Source organism: Schistocerca americana, chromosome 7, assembly GCF_021461395.2.
Source record: "Schistocerca americana isolate TAMUIC-IGC-003095 chromosome 7, iqSchAmer2.1, whole genome shotgun sequence".
In the NCBI taxonomy this organism is placed as follows: domain Eukaryota; kingdom Metazoa; phylum Arthropoda; class Insecta; order Orthoptera; family Acrididae; genus Schistocerca; species Schistocerca americana.
Window position 1 is genome coordinate 275517837 of NC_060125.1, and position 26113 is coordinate 275543949.

The 26113-nt window shown below is 42.7% G+C and overlaps 1 protein-coding gene across 1 annotated transcript in view; it reads left to right on the top strand.

Annotated features, from left to right (window-relative positions):
* LOC124622871 (ubiquitin carboxyl-terminal hydrolase MINDY-3 homolog) overlaps positions 1–26113 on the top strand; it is a 130940-nt gene that overhangs the window by 77747 nt on the left and 27080 nt on the right. The window contains exon 5 of the mRNA XM_047148665.1: positions 15969–16127. Within this exon, the coding sequence (XP_047004621.1) occupies positions 15969–16127 (159 nt within the window). The remainder of the gene's footprint in view (positions 1–15968; positions 16128–26113) is intronic.

The window sequence follows — 26113 nt, forward strand, 5'->3', positions numbered from 1 at the left end:
CTGAGCTGGAAAAACTTTCATGGGAAGTTAATAAGCTTTACAATGACATCATCCCCATGACCGAATCACAACAGAATAAAGATTTGAACAACAACACAATAGACTGTAATGTCTGTAGCCTGCATTTAGAAAAGCAAGTGAAAACTCCTCATTGGGCCTCTGTCATCTTATGGGGAAGATATGTGGTGCAGTTCACAATGCATGCAACCTGAAGTATCAGTTACCATGACAGATATCCATTTTATTCCACAATTTGAGCGGGTATGATGCTTGTTGAGCACTTGGCTAATTTAAGCAAGGAGACAGATCAGGTTAGTGTCCTGTCTGGAATAACTTTCCGTTTCCTTGACTCACTACGCTTTAAGCAGGCACTGCTCCAGAAACTTGTTGAAACAATGCATCAGGAGGACTTGTACATCACCTGAGGTGTATTTCCCGATAATGTAAAGTTTCAACTTGCGACTAGGAAGGGTTTTTCCCTAATGAATATCTGGGTAGTATGGCAAAACTCAGTGAAACAAAACTACATGATATAACTGCATTCTCGAGTAATCTCATGTGCGATGCCATATCGGATGCAGAGCATGAGCATGCTGTGAATGCCTGGCAGGAATTCAGTATCCCATCTTTGGGCGATTATGCAAAACTGTACATGGAGACAGATGTACATTTGCTTGTGGATATTTTCGAGAAGTTCCGAACTGCATGCACGAGCAAATACAAACTCAACCCTGTCTTGCAGTACACAGTACCTGGGATGTCTTGGGATGTAAGGCTCAGGAAAATGAAGAAAACCATCAAATTATTGACTGATCTGAACTTGTTTCTTTTCCTTGAAGGCGGTATCTGTGGGGAACTTTTCCAATGTATCCATAGGCACATCAAGGCAAGTAAGCTGCAGATGGATGAAATATTCAATGAATCCGATGAATCTTGTTATCATATGTATTTGGATGTGAATGACTTGTGCAGCCTCGCCATGCAAAGTCACTGCCGATTGACACATTTAAGTGGGTGCCTGAAGAAGATCTCAAAAGGATTAGGTGAGATATTCAAAAAAGGTGGCATGACAGATGACTTTGATGTAGGGTATGTTGATGGAGGCAGACCTCACATACCCTATTAATTTGCATGATACACAAGCCAATTTGATACCATGTCCAGAGCAACAACTATTTCCATGCGGAGTAGGTTCCGTCCAAAAGTTGATGATAATGCTGGGGGACAAACACAGGTATGTTATTCATTTCTGTAACCTCCAGCAGTGTCTTTGGTTAGGTATGGGGTGGGTTAGGTGTGCTTCTTCTTGGAATTAGGCATTCCATTCTCTTGAATCTGAAACCCTGGCTGAAGGAGTGTATTGATTTCAATACCAATGTATGACTGAAAAAGTTGTTTTTAATTAATGAATATTGTGATTTTCGGCAAAACTATGCACAATTTAAGAAGCCATCTTGATATTTATTAGAACTGAATGGGGTGGGCATTATGGGGTAAGGAAATGCACTGCCAGATGGTGCCACCCAGAGGCAGGCTAAGGGTGTGCGTCATGATGTGTCAAGAGCCCTCACTATTGAAGATTACATGCAGTGCCTGTACTGTGGTACTCATGGTGCTCCATTGTGGCTGCTCGGACTCATCCATGGCACATGGTGCTGCAGATTAGTATTCAGTCACAAGTTCACGAGGTGTACACTGTGCTGTAGTCTAAAATTGGTCTGTCACCTCATGACAATAAGCGGATCATTCGTGAGGACTGGATTGTCAACTGCCCATACTCACAATGTTCACTTCATGAGATAGGTGAAGGGAACGATAGGGAGTGAATCAGGGTGTAAGGGAAATGAATGTGCATGGAATAGTATGGCCTGTTTATCATAATGGAAATAGCAGCAGATTGCACACAGTGTGTTTTTTCTTTATAGTTTATATATATATATATATATATATATATATATATAAAACCAACTATATATATATAGTTCTTTATAGTTCTGTTTACAGGGATCTAGCATTTTAATACAGTAATATACCGTGCTCATGAGTCCATGGTCTTTTCCACGCACACCACACAGTATAAATATTTCCTTTTCATGCATACCATGTGTGCCATACTGGGCCTGTATACCCTGTGTGCCTTGTATATAGTTTTGATGTGTGTGTCTGTTTAGAAAAAAAATTGTTAAATCAGTAGAAAACAATTATAAAAATCTGTAGGAGAAATGTTTAGGAAAATTGAGCTACTGAATATTTTTGTATTTCATTAACTGTTTGACAAACATCACACAAAAAATGTGTAAATAGTCTAGTTCTTAATTGTCACCTGTTACTAGCCATTCCAGTCTGATTAGTTTTTAGTATTATTTTTCCACTCCAGTTCAACTTGTAGATATTTTGGATACATGCACTGCTAATACTGTACTTGTATACATAGTCAAATTACTATGTTACTTAAAATTGCTTGGACTACAGGCTAAAGTTATTAGTAATAGTGCTTGTGCAGGAGAATAGTACCTCTGCTTTGGCTGTTAGATCTCATAACCAGTACAGTGTGAAGCACTTAGTTGGTTGGACTATGGATTGTAATTACAAAGAAAAGGACCTCTGTCCTGCAGATCAGTCTCATTGTAAATTATGAAAGTACCTGTTTTTCTAAAAGAACCAAATTGTATTCAAAACCCAACTGTACCATTGAACTTTTGTATACATCTGTATCACAAAGAATCAAGCTCTGTCTGTGAATGGAATGTGTAAAAAGAACGAAATTGTATCACTGAACATTGAAACAGTCATCTGTGTCTGTGTGTGTCTAAAAATACCAAACTGTATCTCATAAATCAAATTGTATCTTTGATAAGTGAATAAATGAAAAAATTCGTTATCATATGTCTTTGTTATTGTTGTTTTCAGAAAACCACCTGCATTGAATTGTGCATATAAAGCATGTCTGAGACACACAAATGGCACTAATTTTTCCAGATATGAGTGCTGCTGTCAGGTTTAATATGGAGAATAACAAACTGCATGTAACGGTTGCATGTGAATATGCCTATCAAGCAGCATGCATTCTGTTATGAGAGCAGCTGGCACATGAGCATATCCGTTTCGACAGACATATAGCAAACAAGTCTAAACTTATATCACCCGTGCTTGAGTAAAACGACAGATGGTGGCACCTGGGCAAAACTATATAGTAAAAAAAATGTACACAGAATGCAAAGTAAGAAATTCATTTACTTCTCTTCAACTTAAAAGTAAGTTTACATGTTCATAAGCAGACATAATAATATTTTTCTCACAAATGCTCGTGTGTCTATGGAGAGTAGGACACCTGCAGAATTCCAGGTCTTGAAGAGCTGCAAACTTGAAGATTCGACACATCCATGTGATAATATTCTCCTCGCCTTTGGCATAGATGATGCTATCCATGAGGTGAAATAACTGAAATAATGTCACCATACCTTTATAGGGGTACCAGAATTACCCTAGTGCATTCCATGATAGAAATATGTTAACCATTCTCCATGTTTTAGCACACCTCATAGTCTTGAAAGGTCTCGGCAATACAAGGTTTCCTGAGGATCTCTCTATTATACCGGCATCCTCTGTGTATACTACAAAAGCAAAATCATTAAATATGAACTGTCTGTGCTCATTGTCATAGAAACCGCGAGTGTCCGCAGTGTTGCTCACACCTTGAGATGCCTCCTCCCACTGCTTCTGAGAGGTCTGTTTGGGCAATAGCTGCAACCGCACCAGCCAGTGAATCCATCACTGAGAGACCTGCAACGGCTGGAATGAGGATGTGGATAATATCGGTAGAACTCTGTGTGCTTAAACTGGTTGTTTATGCTTCATAGCATTGTTAGCTACATACATTGCTGTCAAGATGTAGTTTTTGTGACACCTCTTCTTCTTCATCATCATCTTCTTCTCCAGTGCATGGCAAGTGGTGTTCATAACGTGGTTTAAAACCACACCCAACTTAACTTTATCGCACATGGATTTATCTGTTACAAATGCTGCAATGCACAGTCCAATACCACTGTCCATCTTGCACATATTGTCTTGGCTTCACCAGTTAAAACTCGATCGGCAACATGACATCTGGGGAGATTATTATGTGTTGCGTATGAGATGTCTTGTTCCAAACATGCCTGATCAAGTAGGTTAATCCCTTTGTCACCACAAGCCAACCATTTTTGAAGCTGTATACAGTTCACCTGAAATTTTGTCGACAATACCACCATCTCCTATAATGTGTCTCCTATGGTGCATGATATCCTACAGTGTTGGTTGTACTCTCTGCACCACATTAGGTAGCAAACGCCAGCGTCGATCCAACTGTTTTGTGTCGCAGGAAAACCAAGCCCTTTAACCAGTGTTCTATTACCTCAACGTTTTATGACCCACTCTACGGAAAACACATATGGCTCTTAGCTCCTCTGCACTTCCTCTGTGTTCTGGCGTAACCACAAGCGACGGAACGAAGATGAAGAACGGAAGGCCAGAGAAGGCAGTGAAACGACGTCGACCAATGGTACGCTGATTCGGACCACGCAACGATAGGAGCAACACCTGCAAGAAGTGAATATAAGCGCCGCTTCTGCCAACATCGGCCAGACATTAGCGGATTTGCATAGTATTAACACGGCCTAGCAGAGAGTGCTACGATATCAGATTGTAGTAATCCATATCCATTGCTTGTTTCAACATTGTGTATAGCAAGGACTTGGATTTATGTTGCATGTCGCCCATCACTTGCGACACCTTTGTACATTCAAATATCGTTAACCTACTTTATTGAAATAAAACCACTAATGTTATTTGCTTGAATTGTTGTATAGCATTCTGAGAGCGCAGCATCCACACTCTGTGCAGAAGCTTCCTCAAATTTGAGCAATAGTGCTATCCTTTAATATATGTTCCGAGATTTGTTCTCGGCCCTTTGGACACTGGCTTCTCAAATGCTGTCTTGTGTTTTGAGATGCATACCAAATCACCCACTTTATAGTTCTGTTTACAGGGATCTAGCATTTTAATACAGTAATATACCGTGCTCATGAGTCCATTGTCATTAACATCAGTGGGGCTTGTTTTTATTGTATGAGGTTTGCTTGATTATACTGTGTGATTATGTTTAGGAGGATATCTGTTCATTTGTATGAACCACAGAGATTAAACCACATTCACATTTTGGCTTTCACTGTTCTGTTCAGATGTTCCACAATGCTCGCCTTCAGGTGGGTGAATGTCGAGTAGTGGTGTAGCTCTCCAGGTTACTCTATCCTGTGCGAGCATCTCATCATCTCCAAATAACTACTGCTACCTATGTCCTCCTGAATCTTCTTTGTGTATTCATCTCTTGGTGTCCCTCTATAGTTTTTACCCTCCACGCTTCCCTCCAATACTAAATTGGTGATCCCTTGATGCCTCAGAACGTGTACTACCAATCAATCCCTTCTTCCAGTCGAGTTGTGCCACAAATTTCTCTTCTCCCCAATTCTGTTCAGTACCTTCTCATTAGTTACGTGATCTACCCATCTAATCTTCAGCATTCTTTTGTAGCACCACATTTCAAAAGCTTCTATTCTCTCCTTGTCTACTCTGTTTATGGTCTTTGTTTCACTTCCAAACATGGCTACACTACAACAAATACTTTCAGAAAGACTACCTAACACTTAAATCTATACTCGATGTTAACAAATTTCTCTGTGACTATCCCTCACATCTACAAGATCAGACTGCCATAAGTCATCCAAGCCTTTAATCGTAACGTACCTACGAGGTTAAGTTTTGTGTACTTTTCTGTGCAGTTCTTGAACTATCGTCTCCTTACTTATTCGATCATACCTCTCTGTCTAAGCTCTGAAATTACTGAGACAAATTCATTTGAATGAGCAGTACTGCCCACAGCAGCTGATGCCATGAGCAGTAATAGTCTATCTGTTAGCTCATTGTGATTATAGTAGTATATTACTGAGCTCTTTTATGTTGAATGTCAATACCTTCACCACTGCTATACAGACCGTCTAATAATAGTGGTTTTATATTGTCTCTGTACTTTGTACTGCGTTGGTTTCCTGCTTTCTGCTTTTCTGTGTACAGCGGTCAGTTGTAGTATCACACCATACAAATCCAGATCTTTGGGTGAAAATTTTACTATTTTTGAAGATTTACAAAAATGAGGTTCAGTAGACCCAGTGTTCTTTGAAATTCCTTATCGCCTATCTGTATTGTTTTTTCCTTTAAAGCTACAGGCTGCGCACCCAACATGTATGGCCTTATACCTCTGATCCTGAACATTTTGTCTATCCAGGCATAACTATGGTGGTTAATGAAATCCGCAATACTTTCATCATCGTCGTCATTGTATGGTTTCACAGAGACTTTCCCAACATTCAGTAACTAGTTTAAATGTTTCCCTCAGTGGCTGCTCCTGATTCAAATGTCCTAACCTTAGCAACCACATTTTGTCTCAAATGACCTTCCATAGTTCTATGATTTTATGCTTAGTCGACATATTATACACAAAGCGGACTCCTTTACAAACTGCTTCTTACATGCGCTGTCTTCAGCTAAGTTGTCTGCTTTCTTTCTCAGAATGATCTGGGTGAATGTCTATAGTTCTTTAACCCTAGTATGTAAGTCGTTGATCATCCTCAGAAGGGTGTGGGTGTACATCTCCAGGTCCTTAACTGTCCGTTCGAGTGGTTGAGATTCTCTATCTATGTATAGACACATTCTCTGTCTATGTATACCTACCCTCTCAGGCTGAGTGCTAGACATAGGTGTGAACTTTTCCATGTGTGATGCATACTATTGTACCCATCACTTTTTTCATGGTTCGATATAATGAAACTCCTGGAAGTTTTCTTGTATTATCAATAACAACAAATCTGTACTGTGTGTGATTCCGCCTACGCCTTCAACCACGTGGTTACCTTTTCTTGAAGCTGTGCGTCGTCATCAAAACGCTGCATAGCCAACCATTTCTTCATTGCTGGGAATAAGTGGAAGTCGCTCGGTGCCAGGTCGGGACTGTACGGCGGATGAGGAAACAACTCCCACTTAAAAGATTCGAGAACTTCACGAGTGGCATTTGCCGTGTGGGCTCAGGCGTTGTCGTGAATCAGCAAGATCTTTGAGCCCAACTTCCCCTGCGCTTGTTTTGTATTGCTCTTCTGAGGTTGTGCAGAGTTTGGCAATACCTTTTAGAGTTTATTGTAGTGCCTCTTTCCAGGAAATCCACAAAAATCACACCTTTTCTGTCCCAAAAGACAGTCATTACGTGTTTGAAGGCACAGGCGGCCGAATTTTACGACGAAGGAATTTCCAAGCTCGTCCATCGCTACGATAAGTGCCTTCATTTAAATGGCAACTATGTAGAAAAGTAGTATTTAAGTGTGGCTTTCATCTGTATATAATTTAAAAAATTTCCAATACTTTATTTATTTTTAATTCCAAAACCTAATGTACTTTGTGGATAGCCCTCGTATGAGCACTGTGTTTGGCTTTACTCTATCTGTTGGAGGAATTTGATTGCTTTGACTGAATGTCCTGTATGTTATACCATCTACGCCCTTGAGTATGTTCTGTAGTAACTGATACTTAGCGTGAAACAGCATTTTTGAAAAAATACAGACATGCTCGAAACTGACTCTGTCTGGGTGTTTTGGCAGTGTCATGAGTACATTTGTTTTGAGGAAGGACTATCCATTCTTTATCTTCTTCTTCTTCCTCTGGTCTTCTGCTACATCATCACAGGACCAACCACTAACAACCAAGTCTTTGTTTCAAGGATGCTTCACCCACCCTGCCATGGCTTGTGGTGTACTAATGGCTTTTATGGAAAAAGCATGTAACCACTATGGCTCAGTGACTTAACCAACTGAGGTACAATGGGTACTCAGAGAATATATATATATATATATATATATATATATATATATATATATATATATATATATATATAAGGCTAATTCATCATTCAGTTTGACAATGACTGGTGATGACATGATGGAAACAATTCTCTCCTGTTGTGTGATTATAGGCATTGCAATGAAAATACTAGCTTCAGTGCTTCATTACTTGGGGTATTATGGGAGGTATGAAATAAATTTTAAAAAACCACATATACGATTTGACACACACTGTTACTGATTAATCATGCAGTACATAAAAAAAAATTGGTTCTTTCCTCCCTCATGTACAGAATTTAGAAAGGAAAACTTTTTTTGCAGGTGCAGTAGGCACAGAATTCAGCATGTATTTCTCTCAACGGTATTGCCAGTACATTAGCTTCTGACAACTCCATATTGATATACTGTTCTAAATCATCAACATTCATAGTATTCACATGGAGGTAGTTACACATAGTTTGAACAGAGGGGAATCATCCCATTCCAACTCTGTAAACTGCACTTTAACACTTCTCAATCTCTAACACAACACACCAGTCACTGTCCACCAATGCTTCTTTACCAATATTTGAGTGCTCTGAAGCACCAGCTGTTAAATAATAACTTGAAGTGAATAGCATTGGAGCAACGGAGGAAATGACAGCTTCTCGCCCACCACATTCACCTTCTGTCCTTGCAGTAACTCCGGAATGTTCTGGGATGGTGTTTATGTTGGAGACCAGTATTGACCTGCACTGTGTGGAGTAGGACTCTCAGCACACTTCTTCTGGAAGTCGGGGACTGGGTGGGTGTCTTAATTATACAAATCGACAAACAGGATGGATAATAACAGCTCATTGTCCCACTTCAACATGCAGACTAATTCCTTTACAGGGTCTGTCACCAGTGCTGCTGGTGTTACAGGTCCTAATAAGTTGATGGTCGCTGCTGCCACTAGTGGTGCTACAAGTCCCAGTAGTTTGGAGCTCGCTGTTGTTGGAGGAGATCCCGACAAGCTGAAAGGTACCACTAGTGAACAAAGCAGAACCACGATAAGAACTACTACTATTGAACAAGGAAGAGACACACACGTGGAGCCAAACAAATACTTACTTCTCCAGTTCTTCTGCAATGATGATAATCTCATTCACATTGGTGCTTCATATTACTTCTTCCACTGACTGAGATCGAGTGACACCAGCTGGCTACAACGTCCACTTCATATCGTTTCGAGTGGGGAGGGGGGATGTTGCGTCCCTATTGGTTTCCATGGGAAGTGGTAAGGGAACAAAACTCGTTTCAGGCGCCCTCTAGTGGTGATATTGTGAAATAGCTCAATTGGTCTGGGATCGTTGAACAAACGATTGTTCCATCACAAGCATAACTGTCTGTGTGAGTTGTGAAATGCTTCTTCAACCCATCATGCTGTATCAGCATTATTTCCTGAAAAGTATTCTTCTCTTTACTCTCCTCCGCTATCTTTCCCATCCAATCCTCATGTGGAGAAATATGGACAGAGGCCTCATCTGCATGCTTGCATGTAATAATGTTATTAAACTTCTCCCTGTTCAGCACCAACATCTCATCTGTTGAAGACATCACAAACACAACTGCTTCCATTGAGACTGAACTTTTCCCGCTCTCTGGTGACATATGAACAAGACCACATGGGAGATCCTTACACACCAACATCTCAGTGTGCACTGAGTGTTTGCCGCCAATTTTCGCGATGGAAAGGGTGGGGAGGGGAGTGGTGAAACATGTGGGGGGGGGGGGGGGGACTGGGGTTAGTTTCAAACATCCTCTGGTGGCGGCACTGTGGACTAGAGCAGTCCGTATTCAAACTTCAAGTTGAATATACACATGCGCAGCTGGAAAAAGTGGGAGTGGAGGGTGGCAGAGTGTGGGGGCGTGGGATGACGGAGTGTGAAGGATAATCCAACAGCAGTATAACACCACCAAGAATATGTTTCTCTCCAAAATAAATAATGAAATACCTTATCCCTTCCTCTCCTGCAGTTCTGCACAGATTGAGTCTTTTTCTACCAATCCACAAATGGGGGAGGGGATGGAGGCGGGTGGGTGACGTCATAGGAGTGGGGTGATGTGGGGGAGTTAGGTTAGTGGAGGTAACCCCATGACCTATTTCCCACCAAAAAAATTCCTGGCGTTGCCATGGGGTGGAGGAGAGTGTAATGTCATAGGGGGGTGGGGATAACACAGTCGCCACAAATTAATTATTTGTGCTAGAACCCGCTTTGATCCACTGCTAACGGTCCAAGTGCCGAGAGCAGCAGGAGTGGGCGTACAAGCACTTCCATTGAAAAGTATTTTTTCAGGTATAAAACAATTTCTTGACAAAATCCGTTTGATTAGAGATTCTTAAGACTACAGGTAGTCGCAATACCCAAAAAAACGACTTTTTGAAATCTCGAGACCAGGCATCCTCTTTAAATATACACAAATTTGCCTAAACATGAGTACAGCGGAGTCCATACTAGACAGGATTAACGCGAATGGAAAGAAAGAAGGAAGACGTATGAATCGCGTCACAGCGCCTAATATGTCAGCGATAATACTAAAAAGCAATTTGAAATGGGACGAAACGTAAATTCTGTAGTAGAAACAGCGAATGAAAGATTTGGATTTATTGGGAGGACTTCGTGAGAGTACATTGCATCTGCAAAGGAAATCCCATACGAGACATTTGTGCGACCAGTTCTGCAGTGCTTCTCCAGAGTCGGCAGACACCGAATGAACTGAGAGATGCCTTAAAAGGTTTGTAAGAGATCGGTATAGCCCATTTGAAAATTCCCAGGGAACACAAATGGCAATCTTCAGAAGTAAACTGACCTTGCTCTCGTGAAACTCTGTTGCGTAAATTTAGACAATCGACATTCTGGTAAAATAGCGCGAAGTTCGGCTACCTCTTTTGTGTATCTCGCACAGTGACCACAAGAAGAAGATGAGAGACATGAATTCACGTACCACCAACTGGGGTGACTTGAACAAATTTTGCACATTCTGTTACGAAAGTATTATTTGTGTATCATTGATTTGTTTGATATTTTGATGTTCGTTGCTAGGTATGTGTGCATGTTATATTAATGATAAATAAGTTATCTTTATATACGTAATTAAAAAATAAATGTCTAGTATGTAGAGCAGCCTCAGATTGGAACGACTTCACTCACGTGGAACTGTACTGCAAGCAGAACTATATTAATAGGGTGATAATTGCACATGGCTCAAGGTACAGGACTGGTGTCTGGGAAGGAAAAAAACGAAAGAACTGAATATGGCGTGTTTTTCATAAGTTACGTCTGTTCATTGAATTTTAAAAAATTAAAAAATAAGATTACCGTGCTTGAAATAATATTTAATTAATTACTCTTACATTCTTATTAACATAATATTGTTTGCTCAGTTAATCAAGTGCGTTAGCTAACTTCAGAATCAGGCTACAATTAGACCACTTTTCGAAAATAACGAGCTCAGATAACAACTTAATTAACCAAGTTTTTGCAGAAGATATATCCAAAATTAACTGTTAATATAAGCAGTCAGCCGAAACTCTCTCTCTCTCTCTCTCTCTCTCTCTCTCTCTTTTTGTGTGTGTTGTCGTAGTTATCAATATTTTCGGATGGAACACCTGCCAGGGTTATTTTGAAAGTACCAAAATAAGCAAAACATCATTCCTATCCACTTCCTTTGGACATTTGAGCAGATACGTTTTTATAGATGGGTCTTCTTTCTTTTTTCAAGTAGCTGGACATTGTCGTCTCCAGGTAACTTATTTTGAACCTAAGCTCCCCAGTTCACATTTATCAAGTTATGACTTTGCAGTCGCTCTTACGTCATTTAAATCCAGGAGTTGTCCCCAGTCACTATGGTTCATTATGGCCTCTTATCATTCATTTCTGTTAAGTCTGATTGGTAACACATTGGCTCCAATAATTTCAGCTCATTTTCCTTTAAATTTATTCGAACTGGTTTTCATGCGGGTGCCAAATCTTTTCTTTGCGTTTCACAACGACATTCCCTTCTGAACGGCCGTAAGTTCTGTCCCTAAATTGTCCGTAGTATAACTGCGATATTTTCTCGCTCCTGGACTCCTTTCCCCAAATTCATATCTGTAAAAAAAATAAAAATGAAAAATAAATGTTTTGTAAAGTAACACCGGTAGCTGCCAACCTTCTGATTAGTCCATTTTTATAAGCAATTGCATACATGTTATGAAAAAATTGTAACTGTTTATTAAGTACCAATATAAAATCTGATATACTTAACGTATATACGTTACAAATTTCTCAACTTCCTTTTGTACTGCCTGCCAACGGCGTTGTCGCAGTGGTAACTCCGGTTCCCGTCGGATCACCGAAGTTAAGCGCTGTCGGGCTTGGCTAGCACTTGAGTGGGTCACCGCCCGGATCTGCCGATTACTGTTGACAAGCGGGATACACTCAGCCCTTATGACACCAACTGAGGAGCTATTTGACCGAAAAGTAGCGACACTGGTCAAAAAACCTGACAACGGCCGGGAGAGCAGTGTGCTGACCACAAGCCCTTCAGCATCTGGTGACACTTAAAGGCTGAGCATGACATGGCTGCCGGTCGGTACCGTTGGCCCTTCACAGCCTATTCGGGCGGTATTTGTTTTGTTTTTGTTCTGTGGAAGTAGACAGCGACTTTTCAAATACGAAATTTTAACTGCTTCTTTGCAGCATACTACAGTCAGTTGTTTCAGGTTTGGAGACTTAAAAAGTGGTGGTACTTCTATACTTCGATACGTGCCATCGATTCTGTAACTACCAACACTACACTACTTCAAGTTTTACCGCAGGAGAATTTTGTATTCAACAAGGTACTTCGTGTACAGTTGACAGTACTGAAGTGCATACGACGAATAGTCAGTTAGTTTTCATTATTACATTGAAAAACTAAAGCTACATAATTAAATGTTTTTTTTTTTTTTTTTTTGAAGGAACACGACTGCAGTCGTGGTGGTCATTGAAAGCCCTGCGTCTAATGGTAGAGCACGTTAGTACAGGAGCAAACATAGTGGAGCGCTTTGTCAAAAGACCGTACTATTCTGTTGTGACGCTACCAGGGGCGTGCTACAGCACTGGACATAAGGCTTTCTGTGTAGCACGACTGCAGACATGTACCTGCAAACAAACGGAAAGCTATTTAGATAAATTTATTTTTTCGAGATCATAATTAAAATTTTATGTCTGACCTCGTAGTCAGTACTTTTTCCCTAATAACTGAATACACAGGTCGAATAAAACAGATAATTGCTAAAAAATGTAAGAAGTACCCTCCACCATGCATTGTATACCGGCCCACGGTCTGTATATGTAGATACGGAGAAGTCAATACCAGTAAACCCCCGATTTTTTAAAAAGTCGAACACCCCTGTGTAAAACAACTTCAAACTGATGATTAATTGCTAGAGAGTTAATACTTTAAGTACCAACGTTAAGCGCGTACGAGAGTAAAAATTTAAAAAAAAAAGTTTGAAAATATGTTAGTAGCTAAATGCTGTCGTTATAAAACGCTGGATGAGCACAGGATCGGTATTTTCCGCTCCGTTTCAAACAAAACTAGTTTTTCATGTATCCCAATGTTTATGACGTCATGTTTCCTGAACTGCGAGGGCGAGCTGAAGTAAAGCCTCCGTTTTTTTTTTTTTTTTTGTATATATTTGTAAAGTCATAAACCTTTTCAAATAAACGGTATTAACATTTTACATCTTTTTTCTTCATGTCTATGTATTTATTTTTCAACCTAGTCACTCTGGCACTGAACACATTTCTCCCGACAAGAGACCAGGTTGCTGGTACCGTCACTGTAGAACGTTTAATTTTTTTGAGAGCGCCACAGCTTCACATCTGCCTGCACCGCTTCATCACTAGGTGAAGTCCTCCAAGGTATTTGGAAACCCGTGGATCTCGAATGCGGCCAAGTCGGGGACTGTATGGAAGATGTTGGATAACAGTGAACCCAAGGCGTCGGATTGCTGCAGATGTCGCAGCACCAGTGTGTGGGCAGGCATTGTCGTGCTGAAAGAGAGGATGCTCCATCTGCGGACGAACTCTTCGAATTCGAAGCTCGATTACAGCACGCTGTATCTGACGCACCGGCATAGTTGCGTCATATTTCTTGAACTGTGTGCCGTACAATGATATAATCATGCTGGTACATTCAGTGGTATATCTTGATACTGTCGGCAAAATGGGTTACGAATGGAGGTAATAGAAAAGTAGTGACAATTCGAAATGTTATATGCCTCATACGGCAGTTTTTCTGCATGAATAACAAAAATGTAGTAAGCGATAAACTTTTTTCCATTGAACTGGGTAATTTGCGCGTGCTGAGTTACGCTGCGAGACATATACAAAGTTTAATACGAGGGTTTGAACTTAAATAGTGGCAACTATTTATTCACATCCGATACAAAAGAGTTACATGTTTGCACCTTTTACTGTCCTTCAAAGTAGTCACCGGCGATGTGTAGAATCCGTTGCCAGCGATGTGAAAGGCATAGTATACAGTTAGCAGAGCCTGTTCTGTTGATGGTGCGAATGGAGCGGTCTACTGCCTGTCGAATCTCTGGAACAGTTCTGAAGCGAATGCCACCGTCAGTGCACAGTATTACTGTTCGTTTTTGGAGCATCACCTGCGACCAGCGTTGCGAAAGAAGCGGCGACACTTTCTGCGTAATCCACCCATCATTTTGCACGACAAAGCGCGGACGCATGCAGCGCAAGCTGTGGCTCCTCTGTTCGGCCGATGGGATGGGAAGTACTGTACCATCCACCATACTCCCCGCATTTAAGTCCTTGTGACTTTGATTTGATTCCGAAGATGAAGGAACCACTTCATAGAATTCGCTTCAGAACTGTTCCTGAGATTCGACAGGCAGTTGACCGCTCCATTCGCACCATCAACAGAACAGGCTCTGCTAACGGTATATTATGCCTTTCACATCGCTGGCAAAGGTTTCTACACAACGCTGGTGACTACTTTGAAGGACAGTAACAGGTGCAAAACGTAACTCTTTTGTATCGGTTGTGAATGAATAGTTGCCACTATTTAAGTTCCAACCCTCGTACTTTAATACCTGTCTTACAGTGTTGAACCTTTAACATAAGGTTATACCTCATCATAAGCAGATTATGTCAGCATTTTAATTATTTTTAATTACTTCGGTATTTGTAAGAAATATTGAAAATCAAATTTTTTATTGCCTCAAAAGTCGTTAGATAACGCAATGTTCAGCTGTGTGCAGGTACCATGGCCCAGAATATTGGCTTAGTATTTTAGATAACTTACAAGTATCTCTTCACCAGATCTTTGCTTCCTTTGCCGTAATAAACCATAACAACACCATTATGCACTGTACACATATCCAGCGCGGTGATCTATAGGTTTCATCTAAACATTTGACACTTTGGTGGAAGAAAGAGCTGTGTTCTCTGGGACGTCTCAAGAGGGAAATGTGTGGAAGCCATACCGTCACTACGCTATTTGACTGAGCAAGAGTTCATTAGATTACCAGCTGAGAAACTGAGAGCCTCAGGTGATACATCAATTTTTTTGTCGCCAGATAGAAGCGTTATGTTGATTAGCACATTGCCGGCTGCTGTGGCCAAGCGATTTTAGGCGCTTCATTCTGGAACCGCGCGACCGCTCCAGTCGCCTGCCCTCGGGCATGGGTGTGTGTAATGTCCTTAGGTCAGTTAGGTTTAAGTAGTTCTAAGTTCTAGGGGACTGATGACCTCAGATGTTAAGTCCCATAGTGCTCAGAGCCATTTGAACCATCTTTGATTTGCACATTGCCGCACCGTCCTAGGCACCTTGCTACAGTTCGCGCGGTTCCCCCGACCGGAGGTTCGTGTCGTCTCTCGAGTATGGGTGTGTGCGTTGTCCTTAGCATAAGTTAGCTTAAGTTAGATTAAGTGTTGTGTAAGCCGAGGGACCGATGACCTCAGCTGTTTTGTCCCATAGGAACTTGCCACAAATTTCTAATTTCCATTGGCACATCTGTCCTGTCCGCGACAGGTGAACGACCCGTCGGAACCGCTGATCGACCCGGAGCACGGCTACGGCGGGCAGAGCCTGATCAACCTGATGCTGACGGGCCGAGCCGTCAGCAACGTCTGGGACGGAGACCGCCACATCGACGGCATGCTGCTCAGGGGCATCGAGCGCCAAAGCGAGGTCAGTCTCCTGCACGCATTTTTGATCTTCCCTGTTCTTGTTAAACTCACTGAATTTTTAATTCTTCGCTGATAACACAAGAGCAATTAATTATTTGCTCGAACAGTCCACGGGTGTACTGCCGGTCCATAGTGTCCAACGGGCGCAATATTTCGGCGATCAGACATGTCGCCATCGTCAAGTGTGCTGACGAACTGAGCTTCTGAGGGTGGGCAGTCGTTCTAAATCCCGATCCCCCGCGAGGCCTTCTCTCCGCGGTCCGCGCCCGCGGTCGCGCGTCGCCGTCGCTGAGAGGCTGGCGTCGGCGTCTGTGGTGGCGTCGGTGTAACTGCCTCGTCCGCCCTGGTCGCTCGTTCGTTTTCTTTGCTGAGCCTCTTTTTAATTAGACTCAGTGCTGGTTCCCATGCGTTGCTGAGGTTATAGCCGCAATCTCTGTTGATGAGTCCGTCCCTGGTACGAATTTCGATAGCCTCTCTAACGACGCTGTCCCAGTATTTAGATGTCTGTGCCAAGACCCTGGTATGTTGGTAGTCCATTTCGTGATTTTCGGACAAACAGTGCTCTGCGACTGCCGACTTGTTGGGGTACATAAGTCGAGTGTGCCTCTGATGTTCTCGGCAACGATCTTCTATGGTGCGCACTGTCTGTCCACTGTAAGTCTTCCCACACTCACAGGGAATCTGGTATATGCCGGCCTTCCGCAAACCGAGATCGCCTTTGACACTTCCCAGTAACGCTCGTGTTTTATTGGGCGGGCAAAAGACAGTTCCTACTCGGTGTTTCCTCAATATTCGTCCTATTTTCTCCGATAGTACGCCAGTATATTGTATATAGGCGGTGGCTATCTCTTCCTCCGTGACTTCGTCCATCTCCACACGCTGTACTGTAGAGGTGGGGCGGAGAGCGCATCTGATCTGCCATTCCGAGTACCCGTTTTTCCGAAATACAATTTTGAGGTGTTCCAGCTTTGCGTCCGAGATGGTGCGCGCTCTGTGCACCAGTGTTTTTAGTACCCCATTCCTCTGCGAAGCATGGTGGCAGCTATTTGCATGCAAATACAGGTCGGTGTGCTTTTTCTTCCTGTATACCCCATGGCCCAGGGTGCCATCCGCTCTTCTTTTGAGGAGCTCAGTTCGTCAGCGCACCTGACGATGCCGACATATCTGATCGCCGAAATATTGCGCCCGTTGGACACTATGGACCGGCAGTACACCCATGGACTGTTCGAGCAAGAAATACGCCGGGAGAAGTTGAAGAATCACAATTAATTATTTATTTATATTCTTCTACCAATAGAAAAAAGATTGAATCTTAAATACTGATTTCTCGAAGGAATACACTTCGCCACGAATGTTAAAAATTCCATGTTCCAGAACTCGATAATTTCAATAGAAGTACCATTTTCAAGTGACAAGTGCAATCGAATAGAAGAAATTACATTAGTATGAGAAAGGTGTAAAAACAAGCATATAAAAAGATTGGGAAAGATAAGGAACATAATTGTCTCAGTCGTCAGCAAGCCACAATTACAACTTTCCTCTTTTGTATAAAACCCACAGCAAGGAGGAAAACAAAACAGCACGTTGTTGTGTATACAATTTTTGTTTATAGATATACAAGGAGAAGGAAAACGTTTGGGAGAAACAATTTGCTAATGCTCTGCTGTCGTAGTTGAAACGGACTCCGAGAAAGAAAACGAAACCACACATTTTCACAAGACAGCCCATGTTCATATGAATATTTTTTGGTGTATCGTGTAAAAAATTGAACTAAATCGGTCAAGAATTTGTAACCCTCCCGTATTTAAAAATTTCCGGTACAAAATTGACTGAGAATTGAAACTGATAAATTTTGTACGTAAGCAGCGCTGCGCCATGGCCGTGTGAAATCAATCTGAAAAAACTGAAAAATTATTACCTCATGATGGTGTCGCCGGATAACGCTGTCTATATATCTGCTCCTAAATGCCACAGCTTAGTGCTATGCTGGCCTATCTACTACTAATGAACAACATTTGTATGAGATTTGCATTATTTGAAAAAATAACTGACTTTGCCTGTTGGCACAGCTGCATAGCTGGTCCTCTGATTATTAAACAACATATGACTATGACCTGGAAAAATTTGTAAAATATTTAAATCCAAGTAAATGACTGGTAAAAAAATTATGTTCTGATAAACCTTATTATTGAAAACATTCTGCAAACCATAACATAAAAAAGTGAACATTACAAGTCTGACTCAATTAGTGCTGATAAATCACAAAAAGATTGAAATACATTCCTATTAACGTCTCAGGCAACAAATTTAAGTACGCATATGGCGTCGAAGAATAACAAAATTTGCCTTACACTTCATGGCAATGAACTGCGCTGCACCAGCGGCGACTGCTATTGCTCTTACATGGCTAGCAACTGTACTGTAGCGGTGAACTACTACGACTGCTCCATAAGAACGAACTATTGCGACTGCTCTGAAGGAGCGAACGATTACTACTGCTGCCGACACTGCTCTGACCTACGATTCTATTGCAGCAGAGATATTTTATATCGCAGGCAGCGCGTGAACAATACATCGAAATTACATTTGCTCCAGTAGGATAGTGAACAGTAAACCTCTTACATAATGAACCCCTTACAAACTTTTCCGAGATTTTCGCCGACAACATTTCCTCTTTACACATTCTACTATCTGACAAAGAAAACTCCCCATCGCACACCGTTTAGATTTAGTGGTAACATGGCCCAGTAGATAGCTCGTCAAAAACTGAACACAGATCAAGAATGTAAACAGGAAGAACGAGTACTGGAATGCGAAAAAAGAAGCAAAATCTAAACAGTGATCGGCCCAAGCTCAAGATGTGCAACGTCGAGGGAATTTGAATAGCCACTGCGTCGTGGTTATGTGGCCACGGTTTTGGGATACGAATGGGACATCCGTGTTCAAATCCTCGTCGTGCCCCCCTACTTTTTTTCACAAAATTACGAACTATGATTTCCAAGACTACAGAAGGAAAGCAGACACGTCAATCACTGGGCGGGAAGTTCATAATTTCGTAAAAACGAAAAAATGGGGTACGAGGGAGATTTCAACACGGATCTCCTCCTTCGCAATCCACCACACAACCACGACGCTGTGATTCTTGGGATTCGGCCGATGTTTCACATCTTGAGCTTGGACTGTTCACTGCTTCTACTTTGCTTCTTTTTTTACTCTTCAGTACACCTTCTTCCTGTTTCAAGCCTGATTTGTGTTCAGTTTTTGGCGGGCTCTCCACTGGGTCATTTTCCCACTAAATGGGGAATTTCCCTTGTGAGTACCCGGCACTGCCCGGGTATGGTTCTAATTTTCTATGGTAAATCTCCTTCTTGCCCCTCGTCCTGTCGATCTGCTCCCCGTCTCTCTGTCCATCTCCTCAACCACCATGCACTATCCATCTTCTACTGCACCTCTCTATGTCCATCTGCTCCTCTCTTCTCCCTGTCCACCTCGCTCACTCCATCCATCTCTTCCTCCCTCTGTCTCTGTCCATCTCCTCCTTTCCCTTCTCTCTGTTCACGTCCTCCTCTTCCCCTTCTGTCCTTTTCCCTCTCGCCCTCTCTCTGCCCATCTCCTCGTCCCCTCTATATGTGTCCATCCTCTCCTCCCCCCTCTCTGTTTGTCCATCTCCTCCTCTCCCGTTCTCTCTCCAAGTTATCACCCCCACCATAATAGGATATTGTTGGTTCTTACCCACAGTATTTCTTTGCAGATAGTATAACTTACTACCCAATTGAAATCTATCCAGTCGTTTACGAGATGTGGAACGTACATACATAATGTTCATAAGTTCCAGTTTGAAAACGCTGTAGAAAGAGAACCACTGCTCAGAACGCTGTCAGATTTGAGCAACATATCATTGACGAAGGGAAATCATCATGGGGAAAAAAAACAACGAAAATTTTCGAATAGATAGCGCTGTAAGCGTCTTAATGTAAATGAGGTCGGCTACAAATGACAAATGAATCACAGTTGGACACCTATGGTTTGAGTTGCACATTATACGATCCGTACTGTTCAGGGTGCATGACTGTACAAGTTCAGAGTCAACAGTTGTGACAGTGTTAGTTAGGAAAGCCCATCCACCACGGCAAGGTCGTATACATCGGATGGGAAAAATCTGTTTTTAATAGTCCTAGGGCCAAAAACGGCATAAATAGCAAAAGACATGTGATTCTAACCGTCGTGAGACTGGCGCAAGAAATGTTCAAAAAATGGTTCAAATGGCTCTGAGCACTATGGGACTTAACTTCTAAGGTCATCAGTCCTCTAGAACTTCGAACTATTTAAACCTAACTAACCTAAGGACATCACACACATCCATGCCTGAGGCAGGATTCGAACCTGCGGCCGTAGCGGTCGCGCGGTTCCAGACTGTAGCGCCTAGAACCGCTCGGCCACTTCGGCCGGCCCAAGAAATGTTCAGTATGCTGTTTACCGTTTTCTGCCATAAGTTGACATCAGGAAACAGCACGTTCCACAACAGATAGGAGTGTGTCGGGGATCACGTTCAGAAAGCGTTGCGCAATGTGTGCCTTGAATTCAGCTTCGTTCGTAACTGGAGCTTACAATACAATATCTTTCAGATAACTCCAAAGCCAGAAGCCACGCGGATTAAGATCAGGTCATTTGGACGGCCGGGCTGTAGGGAAATGATGGCTGATAATTGGAAATTGGGAATTGTGGCAAGTTCTTATGGGACCAAAATGCTGAGGTCATCGGTCCCTAAGCTTACACACTAATTAATCTAACTTACGCTAAGGACAACGCACGCACCCAGTCCCGACGGAGGACTCGAACCTCCGACGGGGGGAGCCGCGCGAGCTGTGGCAAGGCGCTCAGACGTCGCGGCTACCGCGGCCCTCGATGGCTGATAATTCTAGCATTTCCGAAATAACTGCGCAACAGCCGCTTCACTGGCTGTGCAATGTGCGGAGGAGTGCCATCTTGCATAATAATGATCCTACCCACATGTCCACGTTGTTGAAGGGTTAAAATAACGTTGGTGCGCAGAAGTCTCATAGGGTTTACCAGTGACGGTGCAGGGAAAAGAACCCGCAGGACTCATCTCCCAGAAAAAATATAAACGATGCTGTCAACCCGCACCACAGAGTCACGTTTGCAGAGTGAAGCGGTACCGTTGATGTGCTTGCTGATTTTCCGTTTCCTACATTTCTAATTCTGCGTACTCACATATCCTTCGAGATGGAAATGGGATTCGTCTTTTCGCAGAAGGTTCTGTAGCAATTCATTGATCACTTCCATGCGAACAAGAAATTCCAGAGCGAACGTTTGTATTGCTGGCAGGTCAGCTGCAAACATCTAAACGTGGGTGATTTTGCGTGTAGAGCAGTGCAGGCTGTTTCGTATGATTTTATGCACTGTGCTCACAGGCATGTTCGATTCGCCGTCCACTGCATGCTAACACATCACCGCTCGACCCGAACTGCAGTGCAGTGAAACACTTAGACAGGCGCCAGATCAACTGGCTCTGAGCACTATGGGACTTAACTTCTGAGGTCATCAGTCCCCTAGGACTTAGAACTGCTTAAACCTAACTAACCTAAGGACATCACACACATCCATGCCCGAGGCAGGATTCGAACCTGCGACCGTAGCGGTCGCGCGGTTCCAGACTGTAGCGCTTAGAACCGCTCGGCAACTTCGCCCGGATCAGATCAACTGCTTTCCTCCCTCTGACATACTGCACTTCAAAACGACCTGTCTTTTCGGATGTTGCAATCAATTTCTCCAGACCCTTAGTCGTCATCAGACCAGTACCTTTCTTCATACCCTTGAATGGCCGGAGCTTCTGCAGGTCTACTGTCACGCAGTCATCTTTCTTGTAAAATAGCTTTACTGGCAGCGCGCTATCCTTCACGGAGACATCGTATTGGGCGTCTCGGAGGCCAACTAAGGAAAAGCTGCATGCCACATGTCTGGTGGTGTGCATATTCAGGCGCTTGCAGCGCCGTCTATTTGTCAAATTTCCATGAAATTATTTTTTGTTCCGTGACGTTTACTCCTTCGTCACTAACGCATTTTTCAAACTTGACGTTATTCTGATACAGCGTTTTGAAACTGGAATTTTAAGTACATATATGCATTCATGGATACATACATACATCCACTTTTACAGTATGTAGTTATATGTTGTATATATTAAAATATGTTGCCTATGTCCGTCTGAATGCTTATTAGAGTGCAAAATCCTGAATTAAATTACTCATGAATTTTTAAGATTTTTGCTGACGAAGTTTGCCCTTTATATATTATACTATCTGAGTACCCGGCGTTGCCCAGGTATGTATATATTCCAATCTTCTGTCAGCGCAATTTCCTCCTTTCCCTTCTCTCTGTCCATCTCCTCCTTCACTCCCTCCCCCTCTGTACATTTCCTCCATCCCCTCTTCTGTCCACTCGCTCCGCCCCTACTCTCTTTCCATCTCTTCCTGTACCCTCTCTCTGTACATCTCCTCCTACTCCTTTCTACATCCAACTGCCTTTCCCCCTAACCCCCCCACCCAGCCACCCCCAGACCATTCCCTCCTCCCCCATTTTATTCCATCTTGTCCTCCCCCTTATTTGCCCATTTCTCTCTCCTCCTTTCTCTTACCATATCCTGCTCTCATTCTCTTTGTCCAGCTTCTCCTCCTCCTCCGCCTCCTACACCTTCCTCCCCTGTCTTTGTTCATCTCCCCTTTCCTTTCGCTGTCAATTTCCCCCTCCCCTCTCTCTGTCAAGCCGACCGGTGTGGCCGTGCGGTTCTAGGCGCTTCAGTCTGGAACCGCCTAACCGCTGCGGTCGCAGGTTCGAATCCTGCCTCGGGCATGGATGTGTGTGATGTCCTTAGGTTAGTTATATTTAATTAGTTCTAAGTTCTAGGCGACTGATGACCTCAGAAGTTAAGTCGCATAGTGCTCAGAGCCATTTGAACCATTTCTCTCTGTCAATTTACTCCTCCCACTATCTGTACCAATTTCCTCATCCCCCTCTTTGTTTGACCATCTTCTCCCCCGGCTCTCTCCACGTTATCACTCCAACGGGAGGCTGGTGGTTCTTGCCCTAACAGTGTTTTTTTCAAGATCGTAAATAATAAGTGTGCTGAATATGGTTGGAATCATTCCAGGGGCTTAGGATGAGCTGTTTACCAGTGACTTTACCCGTGTACGTACATGTCAAATATATTTCCCACATATGTAACATATTTCACACTTTTTTGTACACATATTGCAGCTGTATTCTAGCAAATTTCGCCCTGCAGTTTCATTTTTACGCAACTCAATGTCTGTGACGTAACTCTTGAATTATATGTCGTACAATGATATATTTTTGTATGTAAAATCATCGACATATGTGGGTACTGTTTGCAAAATTCGTTACGAATAGAGTTACTAGCAAAGAAGTAATAAATTTAAACGTCAGGCATCACGCGACAGTTTTTCGCGCATTTTAGCTTTTATGACGTCGTATATCCTCAACTATATGTCGTACAATTATATACAGGGTGATTCAAAAAGAATACCACGACTTTAGGAATTTAAAACTCTGCAACGACAAAAGGTAGAGCTAAGCACTATCTGTCGGCGAATTAAGGGAGCTATAAAGTTTCATTTAGTTGTACATTTGTTCGCCATTTCAGCCAATAAAGTTTTTGGTCCCTTTTTCTTCGAAGGTGCTACTGTAACTGGACTACAGTATCTGGAGATGTTAGAGAATTGGCTGTTCCCTCAGCTCGAACAAGAAGCACAACAATTCATATTTCAGCAGGATGGAGCGCCACCACATTGGCACTTATCTGTCCGTAACTACCTGAACGTCAACTACCCGAGGCGATGGATCGGCCGCCAGGCAGCCCGTGACAGAACACTTCATCACTGGCCTCCAAGAAGCCCTGATCTTACCCCCTGCGATATTTTCTTATGGGGGTATGTTAAGGATATGGTGTTTCGGCCACCTCTCCCAGCCACAATTGATGATTTGAAACGAGAAATAACAGCAGCTATCCAAACTGTTACGCCTGATATGCTACAGAGAGTGTGGAACGAGTTGGAGTATCGGGTTGATATTGCTCGTGTGTCTGGAGGGGGCCATATTGAACATCTCTGAACTTGTTTTTGAGTGAAAAAAAACCTTTTTAAATACTCTTTGTAATGATGTATAACAGAAGGTTATATTATGTTTCTTTCATTAAATACACATTTTTAAAGTTGTGGTATTCTTTTTGAATCACCCTGTATATTTCTAGGTACTGGCTGGTTATACTTAAAGTGCAGCTACTCACTGATGTCCACTGTGGGCTGTAACTGTGGTATGGCAGCGAAACTTGGTAAATACTTTAATGCGTTAATGCTGATCCTGTTTACATCGGGGGGGGGGGGGGGGGGGAGTTAGTTCCCATTCTGGCCACCAAATCTGGCGCTGTGAATGAAAGAAAGTCGTACAGAAATGGATTAGAAACAGGACATGGGCATAAAACGTCAAGCAAACGGGAAAGACATAATATTGATTTTATTAATAACCGCCACTGATACAATTTTTTCACTGTGAGCATCAGAGACGTGAGTGAGATGCTGGAAGACGACGTGATCAACAGTTGCTCGCAGCAGTTCCGTTGGAGTCTGAGTAACTTGTTTCTGTATACTTGCCTTTAGATCAGGGAGATACTAAACGTATCCCTGGTAAACGCATTCTTTTACATATCCATAGTCACGTGAATTCAGATCAGGTGTTATTGCTGGCCACGCATCTGGAAAACCTCTGGATATAACACTTTCTTGGAAGATTGCATTAATCAGATATTTCACTGGGCAAGTGATGTGAGGTGTTCCCCATTACGGTCTCCACACAATTGAATTCTTCCACAGCAGGAATCACATGGTGTACAACGACGCCTCGGTATATCTAACAGGCACTCTGGCTGTATTTTATTCGTAGGAGAACGGAACAAAAACAAAAGTGTTTGTGGAACAACATCACACAGTCATATACGGCGAGTGCAATGGCTCTTCTTGGGCAATATGCGGTTTAACACTACCCCAAATTCGGCAGTTCTGTGTGTTCACTGCACCCTGCAGTGTAAAATGTGCCACGTCACTCCATAGAATATTGCCCAGATACATGTCATCAACTTCGATCCGTGTCAGAAACCGAAGAGCAACTACACAACGTTGTTGTGAATCACGAGGTTTCAGTTGCTGCACCGTCTGGATCTTGTACGGGTAAAACAGACTGCAAAACTTTCCGTAATGTTGACCATGGAATGGACAACTCTCGTGATACTGCACGATCGTTAGCACTACCCAGAGCACGTTCTGCGTGGTCAGTTAGAGCAACAGCAAATTCGTCAATAACTTCCACCGGGATAGGACGCCTTCCCCTTCCAAGTGTCACACCAAGCTCACCCGTATTTTCGAATTTCATTATCACCTTTTTTAAACCATATAATGACATCGGCTCCTCAGGCCTTTCAGTCATCGATACTCCCACAATACTGCACTGTAACTGCTGCTGTTCACCTAAAACAGTTTCCCTAACAGCCCACGTCCTCTCTTCTCGATTGCCGTGCTGTTCACTCACTTTATGGCTTGTCAATGACAGTATGGATTTCATACCATTATACAAACAATGTGCAGCGCCAGATTTGCACCCGGTGGCCACAGTTGGAGCTAATTTTTTCCTGCGTAAATCGGTTCCGAATTAATGCATTAACATATATTCGTAGTTTCGCTGCCATATGATAGTTATACCCCAAATTGTACTTCGGTGCCGGCCGCGGTGGCCGACCGGTTCTGGGCGCTTCAATCCAGAACCGCGCGACTGCTACGGTCGCAGGTTCGAATCCTGCCTCGGGCATGGGTGTGTGTGATGTCCTTAGGTTAGTTAGGTTTAAGTAGTTCTAAGTTCAAGGGGACTGATGACCTCAGATGTTAAGTCCCATAGTGCTCA